This window comes from Arvicanthis niloticus, chromosome 7 (genome assembly GCF_011762505.2).
Source record: "Arvicanthis niloticus isolate mArvNil1 chromosome 7, mArvNil1.pat.X, whole genome shotgun sequence".
Taxonomy (NCBI): domain Eukaryota; kingdom Metazoa; phylum Chordata; class Mammalia; order Rodentia; family Muridae; genus Arvicanthis; species Arvicanthis niloticus.
The window spans coordinates 67,830,325-67,850,856 of NC_047664.1; the positions used below are offsets into that span (position 1 = coordinate 67,830,325).

The window sequence follows — 20,532 nt, forward strand, 5'->3', positions numbered from 1 at the left end:
CTGACAACACACCAAACAATGGTAGACTGGAATTCAGACCTTAAAATCCAGTTCAGTCCTTTTAGGTACCACAAACAAAACAAAAGCCGGCATTGTTGCAGGGACAGCATCTGCTGTTAGACGATGCGCCCGTTAGACAGTGCTCCCGCTTTAAGGACTTACTCAAAACTGCACTTAGACTGTTTCCTCACAAAGGCTGTACAGGGTGTTCCTGGTAACTCTGATGCTGCCCACTGCTTTGCACCATGGGAGCTACAAATTCCTGGTTTGCACCAAGTTTCAAATGGGACATTTCTCCTCTGCAGGCATGGTCACAAGGGTCTAGGAAAACCCGACTCTCTGCAGCCACTGTTGAGTAGCTATTCATCAAGAAAGGACTACAGCTTAGATTTGGACGGCGAGTGTATTCACTGCTTGTGAGACAGCACATCATGACGGGGAAGCACAGTGGAAGGAGCTAAAGGCAGCTGTCTACACCAGGTCCATGGTCAGGAAGCTGACAGTGGTGAACTCTGGTGCTCACGCTCCCCCACCCCATCCCCCAATCCAGAGACCCCAGCCCACAGGATGGTGCTGCCCACATGCAGGGTGGGTTTTCCTTTCCTCAGTCAAACCTCTCTGGAGACATTCTCACAGACACACCTCTGTTTCCATGGTGATTCCAAATCTAGGCAAGGTGACAGTGATGATTAACCAAGATCACAGTAAGTATTCGAGTGACTCAAGCATTTAGGTTGTCCCCCCACACACACACACACACTGTAAAAGTCACTGCTATCCAATGATGCTGGGCAGTCAGAGTTTAAGGATCTAAATGAAGTCCATGGCCACGATGCATGGCCACACCTATGGCATCCGATTCTACAACCTCGACGGACATGACTAACAGTAAAACAACCCAGATGTAGTGTCACAGTTTACAGCGTCTCACACTGCTAATGTCACTGTGTCAGAGATTAAGACAACCAGGTGTAGTGTCACAGTTTACAGAGTCTCACACTGCTAATGTCACTGTGTCAGAGATGAAGTGTAACCTGTATCAAGGTTCTAGCACTGGGGTAAAATGTCCTAGAATATAAGGGAAATGTCAGAAGAGACCATTTCCTAAACAGACTAGGCTACAATTTTAGATTCTAAAGGCAGACAATGAATATATTATAAAGCTAACAACCTCTGAGGGGGGAAAACGGTTTTCATGCTTTGAAGTTTGTACCTTTGTATCAGTTTCTTTGATGACTATTACTATCATCATCATCATCATCACCATCATTAGGCTTCACTACAGAACCCCAGCTGACCTAGAAGACACTAGGTAGGCAGCATCATCTAGACCCAGATATTACCCTAGCCTGCTGTTATTTTCTTGGTAATTATACAACTGTTTATTCTTCTTCCTGGACCTATTTCCTATAAATATGTATTATTTTTAGTATCTATTACTTACAGGTTATTGGAATTCTTGAATACTGAGATACCAGGCTCTGCATGCTAGTTTAGAAATAGGAAAGTATAGTTGGGTATAGTGGCGCACGCCTTTAATCCCAGCAGCTGGGAGGCAGAGGCAGGCAGATCTCTGAATCTGAAGCCAGCATGGCCTACAGAGTAAGTTCGAGGACAGCCAGGGCTACACAGAGAAACCCTGTAAACAAAATGAAGGGACTAGAAAGGCTTGAGGTGGGAGGGAGCCCCTGAACCTGCTGTGTACCTGTGTCTCCTGAGATGAAGCACCTATGAAGAAATGTGTACTCTACTGCCCAGGCGTCCAGGTTAAATACCAGGGAGGAAGAACATCACCCGTCTACAGACTTAAGACAGACACCACCTCGTGTTATACATCATTTGGAAGAAGACAGAGCTCCCGAGCAAGAACTGTTCACCCATGAAATGAAATAAGCCTTCCTTTCCTTCAGGGAAAGGAAGATGAATTAGTTCATAAACATTCTATGTTTTAACTGCCCTGGGAAAAATAAAATAGAGGAGGCGTGGTAGGAACCTTCTTGGGCAGTCTCTGGCCCACTACACCCAGCACGGCTGTGCAGAGGAGCAGGGTGCTGAGAACAGACAGCACTGTGGGAAGGTCAGAATCTCACTGTTATCAAGCACCCCACTGAATGCAGGCTCTAAGGCTTCCTTGGCTACATAGAGGTATGGAGGGTTAAGCTGCCCAGAGTCACATGGACGCAGAAAGGCTGGTTGTGGAATCTACCTGGATGGCATCTTACTCCAGTAATGTTCACAGGATAGGTAGCACCAAAGGGGGGGAGTGAAAGGTGGAAGAGCAGGGTAGGTGAGCAGTGGGAAAGGGAGCACGAGGGACCCCTCAGAAAACAACTCCAGAGACCAGCTCCCCATCTCTGACACCTGTAGGTAGGTGGTACCTGAAAGGAAGAGTGTGGTTTTTTTTGGGGGGTTGTTGTTGTTTTTTAAAGATTTATTTATTTATTATATATACAGCATTCTGCCTGCATGTATGCCTGCAGGCCAGAAGAGGGCACCAAATTCCATTTCAGATGGTTATGAGGCACCATGTGGTTGCTGGGAATTGAACTCAGGACCTCTGGAAGAACAGTCAGTGCTGCTTTTTTTTTTTTGGGGGGGGGGGAGGTTTCGAGACAGGGTTTCTCTGTGTAGACCTGGCTGTCCTAAAATTCACTCTGTAGACCAGGCTAGCCTCGAACTCAGAAATCCACCTGTCTCTGCCTCCCAAGTGCTGGGATTAAAGGCGTGTGCCACTACCACCCGGCGCAGTCAGTGTCCTTAACCACTGAGCCATCTCTCCAGCCTGGAACAGTGTTTTTCTAGATGAGGTCAGGTTAAGAATTAAAAAGTAGGGGCGGGTATTACCCAAGTTGGCCCAGAGGTCAATCGTGGGTGTCTTAACCTAGACAGGGAGATGACACACTGGAGCAACTTGTTGACAATTGAGACTGGCTGATGTGACATGACCCCATGAAAGAATGCCAACAGTAAGCAGAGGCTGGAAGGTGTCAGGGACAGGCTCTTCCTTGGAGTCTCCAGAACAAGTGTAGCCCTGTCCTCCCTTTGACTCATCTTGGTGAGGCTGGGACTAACCCTCTGGCCTCCAGACTGCAAAATTAAAACTTACCTAATAGGGACCAAGCTTTGAAGACAAGGTATACACTATCCATCCCGACAATCACTGGTGCAGCACAGATGGCTTCCACACCGTATCTTAAGAAACTTTCCCTTTTCCTTTCCACCCTCAGCTTAGTGAATTTAATGAATAGTGTTAGGCGTTATCTTTCTTATAAATATCTTCTCCAGCTTCTGTTACATCAATAAAAAAGACAAAGCAACTATTAAGCTGGAGGGTAGGTGGAGATAAATCAGACCATTTCCTTTCAGAGCGAAAGGGTCACAAGACAATGGCTGCAGGCCACTGAGTTTGTAGGGAAAATATATTAAGAAATTTCCCTCCATCTGTTCTGTATAATGCCTTTAGTAATGTCCGCTTGTCTTTGGAATGGGATTCCCGGTGGCAGCGGAAACGAGACTGGCGAGCTGGCGAGTACCTCTGGAGGCGGGCTGTGCTTTCTGTCATGCTCTATGGTTCTTTAATTCATGTAGAAAGCCAAAAGTGTCATTGGATTGGTCAATAAATACTAACTGGCTGCAGGGAGATAGTTTTTTAACTTTGCTGTTCTTTTTATGACTTAGGGACTTTACAGAGAAGAACAGAACACCCTGAGACACCCCTGTTTCCGAATGCTCCCTGCTTCCCAACCTGAGGTACAGGGGAAGTCAGGGAAACTGGTACTTTAAACTCCCTATGGACATGGGGGCATTATAACCCTGCTCTGCTTCTTTATTAAAATTTATATTCTACTTGCTTTCCAGAACGAATCAGTGGCTTACAATAAAAGGCACACAATGTATCAAGTTCCTACATTTTTTTAAAAAAGTTAAAACTTAAGTAAGTTTTTTTTTAACTCAAATTTAAAACTGCCCTAAATTCTTCATTTTCCCCAAAGATTCTTCTGCTGTCTTTGTAATCTCTACCCTCTGTCACCAACGGGTAGTTCACCTTGGCTTTTTTTTTTTTTTTTTTTTTTCTGATAATTTTATATTAACAAAGCCATATAGTATATATTATTTTTTGGTGTTATGTGGGGGTCTTGTTTCTTCTTTCAGCAGGTACAGCTATTTTGAGAGTCAGCAGGCTGCTGTGGGAGTCGGTGTCTGGACACTTGTTTCTCTGTTCACTTGCCGAAGGATATTGGCACTGGATATAGCTTTGGCCAACTCTCTACACATGAGAAGCCAAAGCTGAGTACGTGCCAAGTGGAGAGATGCAAACGGCCCCATCTGTAGAGAGCAAGATGGCTTTCAACTTCTGGCCAATGTCCCTTCCCTTTTGTCTCTTTACTTTTCCAAGAGCATTCTTCCAGGGTACTCTCTGGCAAACAGCCCAGAAGACAGGAATGCCCAGTTGGAGTTACAGCCCTGAAACCTGAGATGTGGCACCTGAATCCAAAGGTTATGAACTCTGAGGGAGGGAAGGCAGCATGACTCTCTTGTCCTTGGAGAGGCAGGAAGGCCAGGCATGAAAGGCAGGAAGAGTATAGCCCTGGTGACCCAAGGATGTTGGATGACAGCAGTGTTGCAACTCAAGTGACAGGATGGGAATTCCTTATGAGATAATAGTTTAAAATTCTCACTTTTCTTTATCAAAACCCAAATTCTGCCAAGCACCATCTACTTTAGGGCTTAAATTCCCAGCTCTGATACCTATGTACTCAGTCTGGTAGTGAGAAGCTCAGGGAAATATCATGCCGTTCTGGGGGCTCTGAAACATGCTGGGTTTTGAGGGAGGTTGGGATAATCTTGGAGGAGCTCCATGAAGGGATTTCAAGTCATTCACCACCATCACAGTGAGCCAGGAAGTCACAACTTTTACAGAGAGCAAAGGTCACAGAAATGCTGACCGCCTTAGTCAGGGTTTCCATAGCTGGGAAGAGGCACCATGACCAAGGCAAGTCTTATAAAGGACATTTAATTGGGGCTGCCTTACAGATTCAGAGGCTCAGTCCATTATCGTCATGGAAGGAAGCATGGCAGTGTCTAGACAGACACTGGTGCTGAAGGAGCTGAGTTCTACATCTTGTTCTGAAGGCAAACAGGAGAAGACTGTCTTTCAGGCAGCTAGGAGCAGGGTCTCAAAGCCCACCTCCACAGTGACACACTTCCTCCAACAAGGTCACACCTACTCTAACAAGGTCACACCTCCTAATAGCGCCACTCCCTGGGCAGAGCATATTCAAACCATCATACTGTCCATGTCAAATTTCTTTCAATTTTTTTTTTTTCTTTGAGACAGAGCCCCGCTATGTAGTCCTAAGTCCTAGCTGGCCTGGAGCTCACTGTGTAGACACGTGAGCCTTAAAGCCATAAAAATCTGCCTGTCTCTGCCTCCCAAGTGCAGAGATTAAAGATGTTTATTTCTGCACCTGGCTTTGATTGCTTGTTTGTTTGTCTAGACGGGGTCTCATGTATGCCAGGATGACCTCAAGCTCTCTGCGGAGCTCAGGGCAGCTTTGAACTAATCTTGCTTCTATTCCCCAGAGCTGGGATTACAGGTATGTTCTACCCCAGTTGCTTCATGTTGCTGGGGATTTCACGAAGGGCTTTGTGCACACTAGGCAAGCACTCCACCAACCGGGCTACAGAACCATCTCCAACTTTTATAAAATATATATAACTTAATAAATTTAAAAAACCATTTTTAAATTTTATTATATTTTAAGGAGCCATTACCATGTCAATACAGTAGCACTGTTGGTGATGCACAGTGCTTGTTAGAAAACACTTCTGCATTTTTATGACTGAAGGGATGATTTCTGCTACAGATGGAGGGATGGAGAGACCAGAACACTGAGACGGTGCCCGTAACAGCTCAAGCAAAGAACCACAACCAGTTTGCAAATGGGGACTCCCACTCAGTTCCTTCTCTTGGCCTGTTCTAGCACCCAGAACTCCATATAATTGCCCATGGTAATCCTCTCTGAGCCCGAACCTAGGCTCTTAAGCCATTCGTCCCTAGAGGCTCCCAAGCCATTCTTACTACATTCAATAGGAAGCTAAAAATCTCAGGGTGATTACATTTGAGACCAAAGCATTCTAGGTGACAAGTGTTTTTTTATGAAAGGCAGCAGCTGAACATTTTGTTTGCAGTGACATGAGGCTTAGGACATGTGTATCTTCTGGGACATGAGGTATAACAGAATGACGCTCTGCCCACGAGAGCTTAAACTTTCTCTGCTCCTGGTCACTCATACTTGTTATGTGAGTGGTGGGAAACTTAAGGTCAAAGGTCAGAGTCTACCACATCTGGGTAGCTCCTCTGAGTCTGGCCCCAAATGAGGACCCCCTTCTTCCAGCAGGGCTTCCCTTTTCTGACCTTATCTGGGGAGCCTGAACCCCACATCATCTTTCCTGCGGTAGGTCATGTTGCCCTTGGCAAACGTACAAGTTCAACTTCTTCTTCCCCTGTCTGAACCTGCCCAGCAAGTACCCAGTATTCCTGGAATACTGCTTCATACAAATGAGGTATGCACAGTACGTTAAGCTCCAGCCAAATGATTTCACACTCACCCTGAAAATGCCTTCCCGCTCTCCAAGGTTCACAGATAGCCGTTGTTCACCTTGAATAAAGTGCAAGGGCACCACTGTTTCACTGAAGATCATCTGACAGAGCTGCCTCAGTGAGTACCGTCTAAAAGAGTAACACTAAAATCCTCAGAGAGCCACCGCTGGTCCCCAGTGGGAATTCCACATGCGAGTGGTTCAACCATTGCTCCAACCAAGACTACTTCTCGGAATGCTCCAAGATGGTGCCTTGAGGACCGGATGGCCGCAGTCAAGAACATCTCCTCCCCTCTACATCCCCAAAGGCTGACTCATTGCTTGATTCAGGACTCAGGATTCAAAACATGGACATTTTTTCAGGGATCCCTGAACTTGTCTGCCTCCTCTAGAAACTGCAGGGCAAGCCCCTGGCTGTTGCTGAAACCTACACAGGCACAGAGCAATGAGCAGAGCCAGAACCACCAAGATGGATGGATGAGGCACTTGTCACAGCATTTGGCTTCTATAGTCACCATCAATGACAGTGTCACCATGACTACTGTGACTGAAAGTGCCCACCTGAATTCCCTGAGGGGACGTTTCCTAGGCAATCACTTACAGTGTCTTTCTTTAAAGGTTATTCTCCCCTCAAAGTTCATCGAACACCTCATCGTGATTGATAGGAGACAAGGAGGCCACTACGATGTAAGCCAGCATGATGGTCAAGTAAATCCCGACGCCCCTGCTAATCCTGAGGGTGCATAAAAAAGAAATTAACTCTAGAGGTCACGACAATCCTGGGGCAACCAGGAGAGAATTATTATTCTTTCTCCAAAGACTTCTCTCCCTGAGGCATGGTGGCAGACACCCCAGATTAAACTTTCATCAGCAGAGCTTGGAGTTCCATCCATCTTTCATTACTGCCTGGCTCACAGAATCCCCAAGTGGATGGAATTAGGAAACAACCTCCCATATGAAGACCCAGAAAATTACATCTAAAAAAAAAAAAAAAAAAAAAAAAAAAAAGCAACGATGGAGAAGCAAAAATATAGGGAACTTTCAGATTAGCTAAAAAAGCTAAAGGTGAAGGAGGGTGGGGAGCGGACAGATGGCTCAGTGGTTCTCATGTGCACGCTGCTCTTGCAGAGGACCCGAGTTAGATCCCCAGCACCTACATCACGCATGTCACAACTGCCTGTAACTCTAATTCCAGGCGATCTGATGCCTCTGACCTCCACAGGCACTGCACACATGTGTACATAGCCAACACCATATACAAAATTAAAAAAAAACAAGCAAGCAAACAAAAAGGCAACTACATTACTACTAATTCCCTGTCATTTCAGGCAGAAATACCTTCTTTCATTGATCAGTCCTACCTATTTATAAAGGAAGTCTCCTTGGCCCAAGTGTTGCTGTGGCCACTGTCTTAGGTTTTTACTGCCGTGAACAGATATCATGACCAAGGAGACTCTTATAACGACAACATTTAATTGGGGCTGGCTTACGAGTTCGGAGGTTCAGTCCATTATCATCAAGGTGGGAGCATGGCAGCATCCAGGCAGAGATGAGGCTGGATGAACTGAGAATTCTACTTCTTGTTCTGAAGGTAGCTAGAAGACTGGCTTCCAGGCAGCTAGGGCAAGGGCCTTAAAAACCACACCTACAGTGACACACATACTCCAACAAAGCCACACCTCCTAACAGTGCCACTCCTCGAGCCAAGCATATAAAAACCATCACAGCCACCATGATATACAACGTAAGTAAGGACTGAAAGCAATAGAAACAAATGGCCATGGGTTAAAGCAAACCTTTTCATATATTAAAGGTGATTATTTCAAGTCATTTTGTCATAGTGATTGAAAGCCGACTGACCCCCCACCCCCATATGCACACTGTATGACACAGTGTGGTCCCACTAAACAGAAGAATAGCCATGGCAGCTCACTTAAAACAGCTTTCTCAAATGCTCTGTGCTGTTATTTGAACATAAAATGTCTTCCAAAGGCTCATATGCTAAGGGCTTGGACTCCTCCCTGGGCACCAGTGGGAGGTGGTGGAATCTTTAAGAGTGGGGTCTAGTGGGTGGAAGAAAGGTCACTGGGGACATGTTCTTCTGGGGATATTAAGACCCTGGCTCCTCATTACCCTCTTTGCTTCCTGGCCACATATTCCCACCATGAATGTATAAATAAGATGTAAAAGCAACAGACCCAAATAGTCACAGACTAAAGCAAACCTTTCCTTTTTTTAAAGGTGATTATCTCAGGTGGTTTGTCACAGTCATGAAAAGCTTCCTGGCCCCTCCCCTGAGACTTAACAAGACTGTACAAGCAGCTGTCCCCTTTAGTCTGTGCTAACTCATTTTTTCTCAGTATGTAGCTTTATTGTATTTTATTTCTTTTCCCCCATGTATTTGTATTTATTTGTTTATTTGCATTACATCATGATTGCAGCTGCCCCCTTTTCTATCTCCTCGCACAGCTCTTCCCTCACACCCTTCCTCTTCACTAATGAGAAGAAAGAGGTTCCCCTGGGTATCCCTCCAGCCTGGCACCTGAAGTCACTGCAGGACTAGACACATCCTCTCCCATTGAGGTCAGACAAGGCAGCCAGTTAGGGGAACAGGATTCACAGGCAGACAAAAAGTCAGGGTTTTCCACATGACAACAATTGTTGCTTAGACATAGCCAATAATTTGGACAAAGACTGTGAAGATCTAAAAGATCCTTGCTTCTCCAGTCCCTTCCAAGGAGTTGCCACTGTGTGACTACTGCAGGAGCAAGGGGCTTCCTGTGTGATGTCCTCCTGGGTAGTAAGGGCTGACCTGTGTAACTGCCACTAATTCCTGTGGAGGGAACACATGCCAGCATGGAGGTACCTGCCATAAAGATCCTGAGCACTCTGTCTGCGTCTGTCCTGCGAATACATTTTTAAGTACAAGCAGGGCCATTCAAAAAGCAGAAACAGCACCAGTTCTTTGAAGAGAGAAAGAAAAATTGCAGCTGGTTACTCAAAGGCCATGAAGAGAACATTAAATTCTCATGAGGGCAGCCATTCTGAGACAGGGCTCTGACCTTATTGTTTCGGGGAACCCAGGAAAGAGGTTGGGGGATACTGAAATAGAGATATCTGGGGGAGTTCCATGGAGCAGAACTGAGTCAAAAATAATTCCTTTTCTTATTTCTCATGCATTTTGCTATAGTGACAGCAAGCTGACCTATGCCCCTCCCCCAAAATACCAGACTGTGGGAGCAATGTGGTATAGCTGAATATGGGTGAGTTTAAGGCTAGATTGAGCAGTGAAGTGATACAAGTCCCAAAGTAAAATTCGGAGAGAGGGCTGGGGACACAGCTCAGAGGTAAGGTGCTTGTCTAACATGATGGGACCCTAGGTTCAATGTCTACTGCTGGGAAAGAATGAGGGGTTGGTGGGGGGGGGGGTCACCTGGAACTGTTTTTATTTTTCTTCCTAATTAAACAATTGCAGTATTGTCAAGATCCAACCAAAAAATGAGCAGTGTTTGAAAAAGAAAACAAAACAGCAAAACCAGAAACAAGAACATGCGCTGTGTGTGGCAGGAAGCCTTTGAAAGCAACTTGAACCAAAGTCATAAAACTTACTGGAGATGACCTAGGAGAAAAGAATATTTGAGAACACCCGGCACAATCCTCTATTCTGTATTCATTGGATAAGAATTTCCTGCGATCAAAACCAGAGAGAACAACTAAGCCAAAGATAAATCATCTGACAGTTCAGGAATACTTTGTGTCAGTGGAAGATCTTATTACAATTAGTCATCATTACAGTCAGAAAAAAGATACTTAAAGCATTTTCCAGGAGGAGAAGGTGTGCTGTACAAACCACACACACTCACAGTTTCACAGGGCACACATTCAACCTGGGTAAGAATGCAGGACCAGTCGCTAAAACGCACGTGTACACATGCTGCTGATGGCGACTACTAATTATGAGGAACTTTTATCTTCATTAGGGCAGGCCCAATGGGGCCTCCACTTACAATCATTATTCATTGGATGCAATCAAATTGTTCTTAATAAACAAACCCAGCAGTTTAATGTTGCCACTAATGTAAATGGATGAGTTTACGACCCTCAGCAGCTTTCCCAAAGTGTGTTTCACGTGGATATATTTCCACGAAGGAAACTGATACATATCCCCCAACTCCATGGTTCACGAAAAGGCCTGGTCCTCAACTCACAGAACTGCCGGGAGGAAATGGGACCTTTAAGAGGTAGGGCCTGGTGAAAGTACTCTGGTTGGATAGGAATGACTCTGACGGGGACACTGGGCCCCACTTCCTTTTCCCTTTGTTTTCCTGGCCATGGTGAGGGTAATAGCTCCCTCTACCTCATGTTCCCCTCAAGATGTAAGGCCACCATGCCGCAGTCCTAAAAGCAAGGGTGTTAACTGATTATGGACTGTCCTTTATGCCTTTCCTTTAAAAAAATTAAATTAAAAAAAATTAATTACTTAAGACATTTTATTATACAAAGCTGAGTAACACAGAGAATGTTCCATTGTAGACTGCGATCTAAAGCCCCCGAAAGTGGGGGTTCGGAGTGTAAAAAGGATCTCTCACCAGGTTGATCATAGTTTCCCAGGTGACTCAAGACCAGTGCTTCTCAACCTTCCTGATACTTCGACCCTTTATTTAACACAGCTCCTCATCATGTTGTGGTGACCTCCAACCATAAAATTATTTCATTGCTGCTTCATAGCTGTGATTTTGCTACTGTTATGAATTTTTCTGTAAATATCTGTGGAGAAAGAGGTTTGCCAAAGGGGTCGCTACCCACAGTGTCTGAGGGCCACTGCTCTAGACCGTTTTACTATGGATATCTTACATGCTGCACCAACGGGAAAGCTTCCCATTAATGAGATCTGAAACCCTGACAATCCTATCTATCCCTTCCCTCATGGGAAACAGGGGAGATTACCAGACTCGACTGCCTTTGGCCAATGGATACAGGATCTCAGCACCCCATCCTAGAAGATGCGTTCATATCTGTCATTGAAAAAAAAAGTGGGGTGTTTCTGCTAAAGTTCCCTTAGGTTGAGAGACTGGGCTCACTTATGTTTGAGACTTCTATTAAGGATAAGGAGAGAGTTGCTTCCCATGGTGTGAAAATGCTGAGTTTAAAGTCTATATAGGCCTTTGAAACAGGGAGGTGACATCCCTTCTATCTACTGTTGGAATGGTGGCCTGGCAGGCTCATAGAGACCAAATGAAAAGTTCTCTGGTCATCTGTCTTAGTGCCATCCACACACCTGATGATGGCATCTTCCACACAGTGACACACTGCACATCACTCTTGTGCTACCCTGGGGAATACACAACCTCTAAAACTTCCTCACCAGCCTTTGTCTCTGGGAGAAGGGGGTCTCCATATTTGTCTCACTGTGATTAAAGGAGTCAAAGTGTGGTGTGGCCAAGAAGGAGGCAGCCCTGCTTTTCCAGGCAGTAAAGTAAACAGGTTTCTAATGAAGGCAGCCCTCCCTAAACCCAGAAGAAGCTGCAGTCAGAACTGAAACCCTACAAGCAAACTCCACAGAGCTAACATTGGAGGCAATTCCAACTCCTTCCTTAGCTCATAAGGTTGTTCGGACTCAGCCCTAGAAGACATTGGGAGGGGACTCATCATCCACTCATTATTCCTAGAAGACCTCGTCATCCAAAGTAAAAGGACTACCCAAGAAGCTACAAAGAAACTGAACTCACTTGAAAGCCTTAGGAAAACACTAGACCCAAAACACTTGCAGAACCTCTAAGGTCTCCTGGCTCAGTGGGGTGCAATGCTCTGTGGGGAAGGTCTGTGCCCTTTCAGTCTGGCACTTGTACTTTCCTTTCTCATTTTAACCACATCAAGAAACACCCCCAAGAGATGCCAGTTTCTCAGCAAGGAACTGTTACAAAAGAGAATGTGAAATGGCCTTGTTTCCCCCGGCAAAATGAAACACTGTTAATGTTTTATTCATACAAAGTGAAAAAGCCCCTTTCCTTTGCAGCATTACAAATTGAATTTGCTCTTGTAAATTGCTGTTAAGGAAAAAAAAGAAAAAGAGAGAGAGAGAGAATCAAAGGCAAAGGAAAGTTAAATATATATTGGAAACACAAAGGCTCCTTCTTCCAGGGCATGAAAGCTCTGGGGACCAATGGGAAGAAACAGAACCTCTAAGCGGCAAACTTGCTTCCTTATGTACTACTCCAAAAGGAATCAGGCTCAAAGACACTCCCACCCCAACCACAGAGACATGTGGAGACCCTGACTGCCTTGGGGAGGCACCCTCATGATGCCATCTAACTTACACTGTGCTCTTTGGTGGGGGTGCGGGTAGGGGTGGGGTTATGAGGGGCTCTTTCTGCTCTGCAGGCCAACTGAACTCATCAGGGCTTGCAAGCCTTGAAGCCGGCGGAAGTTTGACTCTCCCCACCACATCCCCAGTGCCTTGGGAGGGAAGCCATGTAATTAGCTGCATCTGCTAAGTGCACGTTGCTTTAAACAAATCAAAAGCAAACATTCATTAAGCACTTGCATGTTTCCATCGTTCTGTCAATTACTGTACACACTGGCTGGCACGTGTACACATGTGCTGTGGTCCCTGTCGTATCCTCGTTTCTCCGACGTCAGAAGACGAGGCACAAAGAGCTCACACGGTTCTGCCATCGAGAATCCAAATCACATCCTCTCATACACACTCGGTGACTGGATTTATTTTAAAGAAATAGTGTAGACCAAAAACTTGCATCAGTAAGAGCTAACCTCAAACATCCGCCACAGGGCTACAGATACGGCACAGCGGTGAAGCACCTGCCTAGCGTGCTCTGGGCCTTGTGTCAAGCACCACTGCAAACAAAAGCAAAATAAAAAACAGACCCGAATGCACGTTCCTAGTTGTTCAAATATATAATGGTCTCACTTTGGCTCCTGCTGTATGGATAGACACGGAGGACAGAAATTGGGAAAATAAGAGCTCTCTACCAAGGCCATGAATTTTCACAGAGGAAGTAATGGCCGCCTCAGAGTTCCTTTGAAGAGTAACTCGCTGAAGTGAAGGTGAGAATTTGGGCACTGCCAAACAAATGACTGGTCGGTGTCTATGAGTCTCCTATCCAGTCACACAGAGCATCTGTTCCAGCTGTCAGGACTCCTCTCTCTGTATAGATAGCTCAAAGATATGCTATGCTCCCAGGAAGGTTTAACCCAATCAGCAGCCAGAGGATTCTTTCTCACATCCAGTTCCAGCATAAATGCTGATTCTTTTGACTGTCAAATACCTGGCCATAATCCTTTCTTTCTGGTTTAGGATGTACAACTGGTCAAAGACAATCAAATACGCTGGTGCTTTTGTACAAAAGGACTGTAGAAGACACAGCAGACCCTCTCCTTATAAAGAACAATGTGACTCAATTCCAAACAAACAATCAAACAAACAAACCAGAATGTCTAGGAGAGCCATTCCTTTGACACCTGTGATTTTTACTACTTTTGTAACATTTTTGTCCATTTTTCAACAACATGATACTTTTAAGTGTCCCATAGTTTGATCCAACATGCCAGAAGATGCCACTAAACCTTGGGAATTGCCAAAAAAAAATGACACTAACTGAAGTATCAACTGCATGTAACAGTGTCCGATTATTTTACAATGGGGTCCAAGTACGACACTAGTGATCAAGTTATCAGCTATGACATGAAAATCAGAGCATCAGCTTCCTATCACCTTGGAGAATAGAAGACTCAGAGTTCTTGGTGGTAACTCATCTTCAGTAGAATCCCATAGAAACACAAATGGAATGCAGTTATTATAACCAAACCTTTCAAGTTGTTTTTTAAATGGCCAAATCCAAGCCCCTGATCCTCATTTGACTTAAAAATTGAAGGTTCAGGCTTGTGTGTGATCTTATCCTTTCAAACAAGCCTGTTATGAAGAACTACCATTAGCGGCGTGAGCCTGAAGTAGCCAGGATGCAACCAAGTATGCCACCGATTACAAAAAGAAATACAGGGAAGAGAGAAATAAAGAGGTGCAGATTGTCGGATGAGTTGGGAACTTGGTACAATGAGGGAGGAGAAGTATGTAGAACCAAAGGCAGGAGTCGGAGCTGACGAACGTTTGAAGGACAGAGCTGGGAAGGAAAAAGCCTGGGGTACCTCGGAGGCAGGGGAGCAAGGCAGAGACTCAACTCTGGCCAGTTGCATCTCTAATCAGTTTCATACGGGAGAGGTGCTATGAGGTCATGACTCAGTGTAGGGCTTCACCGGCCCAAAGCACTCACCGGCCGTTGTCTCGGCCCACACCCCACACTCGGATGCTCACGATGGGCTGCGAGTGTAACACGGATCGGTCCATGGGGTCCACCAGGCTGAGAATGTCGTTTTCCAGAATCAGGTACATGTCTTTGCCCTGGGAGTCAAGGAGAAAACACGGAGGCCTTACATGATGTGCTCCAGCCTGCTTTTCAGGCGGCTCTTATCTCTTAAGTATTTACACTTCTGGATCTAGACAAACGACTAACAGGAATGTCCCAGAGAACCTTCCTTGATGAGCACCCTCCCCCACAGCCCCTCTGATAGTTCCCGACGGTCCCCCCTCACTATTCTTCATGCCAAAGACCCACTCCCATTCCTTAACCCACAACCACAGCATCTCTTCTGCTTCTCCATCCTATGTCCATGGGATGTGGCCAGCAAAGGGTGGGCACGACTTCGCAGTACTTCTTGGTACAAACGGCAGCTCAGTCCCCTGTGCTTGTCTATTAAATGTTACATATTACACTGAATGTCTGAGGTGCTCAGAACTCTCAACTGCCCTGCCAGAGCTTAGCTTATAGTCTCCAACAAGCAGCTGGGGACGCTGAGGCTGAAGCTAAGGGTCTGCTCATGATCTGAGGCAAAGCCTGTAATGGGCACTGCCATAACACTGAGAGCGGGTTTTCAACTCATGTGCTCCAGTTTGGATTTGTAGGGTCCGTGTCCTCTCTACCCATATAGGCTGGTTCTGTAAGGGCAGGAATGCTAGCTTAGGTAACTTCTCCCGTGCAATCGTCACACGCACATTTTTAAGAAACTATTAACCATCTGCTGTATAGATGAAAGGTAGTCTCTCAAGAAGGCAACCCAGGTGCTGCCACACTGAAGCCAGGGAAGCCTGCCTGAGTTGAACCATGAGGCCTCTTGGTGAGGTTCCAATCCTAAAGAGATGGATCAGTTGCTCTTGATACAATTTTTGAGAATGATGTCAAAGGGTCTTAGGATGATTGAGCTGTGCCACTTGGGATGGCAGGGGCAGGTAGTATCTCTGCCAGAGAGTATTTAGGCTGTGGCCAGTGTCTACAGTTTGGATTCAGAATGACCGAGAGCCTTCCCTTAAGAGCAGAGAAACCCCCAGCATTTGGGAGGCAGAGGCAGGAGGATTTCTGAGTTCGAGGCCAGCCTGGTCTACAGAGTGAGTTCCAGGACAGCCAAGGCTATACAGAGAAACCCTGTCTCGAAAAACCAAAAAAAAAAAAAAAAAAAAAAAAAAAAAAAAGCAGAGAAACCATTTAAAGATGAAATCGCTAACAAAAACGTAAGTTGCACAGACTCAGGTGGCCAAAGTGTCCCCACAGAACCTGAAGATGGATTGCCTGCTGCCTTACACTATGGTATCTGCAAATGTCTACCAAGCACATTAGTGTAAGTCACAGTAAACTTTCTTGTAAACCCCAGCTAAGGATGGGAAAGCTAGCACTTTGACTGGAGGAGAGCAAAGACTGTTACATTTCTTGTTTAGAGATATGGTGTGAGATCACACTTCAGTGTTAGAGTCGGTCCTGGGTGGCTGGTTGACGCCCCCCCACCCCCCCCGGGGAGAAGCGAGAAGTCTCAACAAGGGTTTTCTTGCAACAGAGAAAACTATTCTTCCTCCTTGCACAGGATCAGTGAGTCTGGTTAGTAATGTAGTCCAGCCCCATAGCAAGGCTCTCCCTAGGGACAGACTACACCACGGGGAGCCTGAGAACTGCTTCTCGTCATAATGTACTGCTGGGAGAAACTGGCAGTGGAGCTGCAAACAGTCCAGGCTGAAAGCCGTTTCCTACCCACTTTCTGCTTGTGGACATGCGTCGGGCTCTATGTAAGGTGCTCTTGATGTGTTGTTCTGCGGGTCATAGAGCTTGCATACAGCTTTCCCTGTTTGATGTATTACTAACGGGAGTCTGGGGTGTTTTCTTCATTACTTTCTATTTGGATATTACCTCTTATCTTTCTGGTTGTGAGCCTAGCCTTTAATAGCTGAGCCATGTCTCCGGCCCTCAGATATTATCTTAGCTAATAGTTCAAAGTAGACTCACTTTACTAAAAGTGAGACAACACGTAGGCACCAGTTCTAAGCTCACGTGCAATGACTGTCAGGTTCCAAAGCAAGAATGAATGGGCCATTACTCACCGTTTAGAGCAGGGGTGCAGGAGTGGGAATCACATGCCACTGAGAGCCATGGGTTGTCTCCGCAAAAACTCTTAATTTTACTGTGCGCATGTAAATGGGAAGGCTTCTGAGCTATGAAAGTCCGCTGTTGGGTCTTTGAGGTCAGGGAATTCATTTAGCCCTACACTGAGTCATTTAGCCACTGAGAAATATTCTCTCTGAGTGGCATGTGGCGAGGTTACCCATAAGCTACCCTAGTGCATCATGCTGACGCATTGTCCGTTGCCACTGGTAAACACACCAAGCCCCTCACTACAAGTTCTCACAGAGCTAACGAAACATGGCCGAAGATAGGAAAGTAGCTGTTGTTTCTCCATGGGTGACTCACCTCTCCCCAGATGCCGACCGTGTCCCGGATGTCGTTTTTGCAGTAGGAAAGCTGCCGGATGCAGTTGTTGACTGCAACGCTGCTCTTCCCGGGGGCCAGGTCCTCCTCTGCCATCTCTACCCATCCCAGAGAACGCACAGCGAAACACTGGAAGGCAAAGGCAAAAGCATGATGCATGGGCTGGGGCCAAGCTGTACCACATCACTAAGAACTGCACTGTAGCTGCAGGGTAGCTCAGGGTAGCTGCGGGGTAGCTCAGGGCACCTTCATTTGCCTCACTGTGGCCGACCATACAACTTAGCAAACGCTCTACTGTTGGAAGATGGAATTGTGACGATTTGTACTTTTGCTATTTTGAGAAACATAGGGATGACCTTCTTTGTCTGATAAATGTAGTGCTCTCTGACGGTTTTTCCCCTTGAAGTGAGTACCACGAGGATAATTACAGAGGTAACTAATGGTACAGAGGTAACAAAAGTTTCTAAGTTCCCATGATAATGCAGATTTCTCCCCCACTTCCTTCCTTCCTTTCCCTCTTTCTATGGTAAGAAGGGTAACCTGGTATTATAAAGTTCCTAGGCAAAAAAAAAAAAAAGAAAAGAAAAGTGAAGTTCACGCATATTCTCCTTCCCTCCCTCCCGACAACAATGAAACAGTGGCCAGTGCCCAGAAGAAAGGGAAAAAGATGAAGGGAAGGGCTTTTCAGGCTAACAACCAGGTCTGATGTCTAACAGAAACAGCAGCACCCAATCCTGGAATGCCTGTGAGTCACGGGGAGCTGTGGGTATCTTCTAAGCACAACTCCCAAATACTCTCCAGAAACACCAGCACCCAATTCTGGAATGCTTGTGAGTCACGGGGAGCTGTGGGTATCTTCTAAGCACAACTCCCAAATACTCTCCAACACTTAGAGCTATTTTGTTAATTGTTCCCCACCCTCCTGGTTAAAGTTCTTGTCTTCACTGTTTCCCTTTAACCTCAAGATCACCACATGTGCCTGTTTTTTTCTGCTACCAGAGGAAAAAGATAAACACGAACCCAGCTACCAACCCTCCAGTCTACAGTGGCGACCTGTCTGCCAGGAACGCTGTGTAATAATGGTACCACAGGCGTGGGGACAAGCAGTTACTGTCTGACTGGACGCATGCGCCAGGACACGAAACCCATGCCGGACACTGCACGGGTGGCCAGGAACCAGAGACTAGACAGGCCAGGGACCTATGCGAAAATGATGTGCTACGGTTCTGCTACTGTGACATAGCAATAAAATGACTCTTGAGGACATTGTACTATAGACCATAGACTCATAGACTAGTGCTTTATTCAGCAGCCATTAGAGATGGAACAAGTACAGAGACCTAGAGTGAGAATATGCAGAGTGAGAGACCTTGAAACACTCCCTCCTGAGGGGACGTCTCCATCAAAGTCTTCCCCTCAGGGTCCAGGTAACTATAGAAGAGAAGGTGGAAAGATCTGAAGAGCCAGAGGGGACGGAGGGCACAAGGAAACATGGCCTTCTAGACACAGCAGATTGAACTCACAGACTGTGGCAACATGCATGAAGCCTGTGCTGGTTTAAGCCAGATTGGGGTTGCAGATTACACTTACGGGCAGGCCCCATGCCCAACAGTATGAACAACAGATGGACAACAGAAAATTAAATTAACTCAATAGTATTTTGGAGGTTGTTTTTCATTTTTTTGATTTTTGGTTTTGGTTGTTGTTGTTGATTGGGGGGGGGGACTTACAATGCTTTGTCTAGACAATTTTTTTTCTCTTACAGGTCTTATACAGTATAGTTTCTGATTTTGTATCTTTATAAGATCTCTCTGTGAGGGGTGTGTCTGTATCTACATGTGTTTCTTGTACCCTTTCTCGGGCCTTTTAAATTTTAATTTTCTGTTCTTTTATTTTCTCCTATTCAGGTTGGTTTGTTTTTTATTTTTATCTTATCTTTGTTTTATTATGATTATTTTCATTTATTAAAAGATGCCTGTTGGTTTTCTAATAATGGAGAGCAAGAAAGGGAGAAGATTTGTGTGGATGGGGAGGATCTGGGAGGAGTTAGAGCAGGGAAACCATATCCAGAATATATTGTATGAAAGAAATCTATCTTCTGTCTGTCTGTCTGTCTGTCTATCTATCTATCCATCCATCCATCCATCCATGCATCCATCAGCCTGACCACCTACAAACCAAGAATCAATTACGTGCTTAATCACAAGACATAAAAAAGTGCAGGATGGCAATGCTCTTGATCTTGAGATTTGCTGTCCCCAGATGATCTGAATTATGTTCTCTCATCCCTCCCTGCACCCCAAGGTCATCTTGAAGCTATGCACCAGTTGAAGAGACCAGTCTCCAGGGCCAGGTGGTCAGACAAAGAGCCACATTCTTCCTTGAAAGCAAAGAGACTGGCTCTCAAGGAGAAGTGGTCAAGTTTCTAAATGTAAATATGAAAATGCAATGATGACTCATGACAATCTATCCCGACATGACTAACATCAAGTCTGGTCTAACCTTCTCTACACCAGCACCATGACTAGAGTCCCTTGCCTGAGTTGCTAATCACACTTCCTGGAGAGGAAAACGTTAACAGAATGCTAAACACAGAAGCAACCCATCATGCATACCACTCACAGATGCTCTCAGCCTGGAGGGGAAGACTGGGTAATGCCTGTTTGCTGTTATTCAGTCAGCACATGCACGGGCAGCATCTATTACAAATAAATCCCAGAGAAAAGGCAGTCCTGGAGCTGTAAAAGCTACTCAGCTGCCTGTCTTCTGGGGAACAGCTGTGGCAGAGCTCCTCACAGTTGTTCTGCATGTGTGTGTGAGTTGCAGGGAGGTTTCTGGGAAGGGAAAATACTTGTGTGCTGGCTGGCTTTTCCCTCTTCCAGCTCTGCATTCTCAGCCTCCAAACCAAACTCTGTTTCTCTGGTTGGCTAGTCAGAAACACACAGGCACACATCACCAAACATCCTGTTTTATTAAAATCTACTACTACCTGATCTCATAGGCAGCCTGACCCCATTTCTCCAGGGAGCTTGGGAAGCTCAAACATCTCCTGCTGGTTCTCAGCACAGGCCCTTGTTAGTAAAGTCACTGTCACAACCCACCCTCT

The 20,532-nt window shown here is 45.7% G+C and overlaps 1 protein-coding gene across 14 annotated transcripts in view; it reads right to left on the reverse strand.

Annotated features, from left to right (window-relative positions):
* Window positions 1-20,532, reverse strand: part of Apbb2 (amyloid beta precursor protein binding family B member 2) — a 333,238-nt gene that overhangs the window by 49,233 nt on the left and 263,473 nt on the right. For all 14 annotated transcript variants that reach the window (XM_034509338.2, XM_076938580.1, XM_076938574.1 and 11 more), the window contains 2 exons: window positions 17,409-17,555; window positions 14,892-15,019 (listed from right to left, as the gene is read on the reverse strand). In XM_034509338.2, the coding sequence (XP_034365229.1) occupies window positions 14,892-15,019; window positions 17,409-17,555 (275 nt within the window). The remainder of the gene's footprint in view (window positions 1-14,891; window positions 15,020-17,408; window positions 17,556-20,532) is intronic.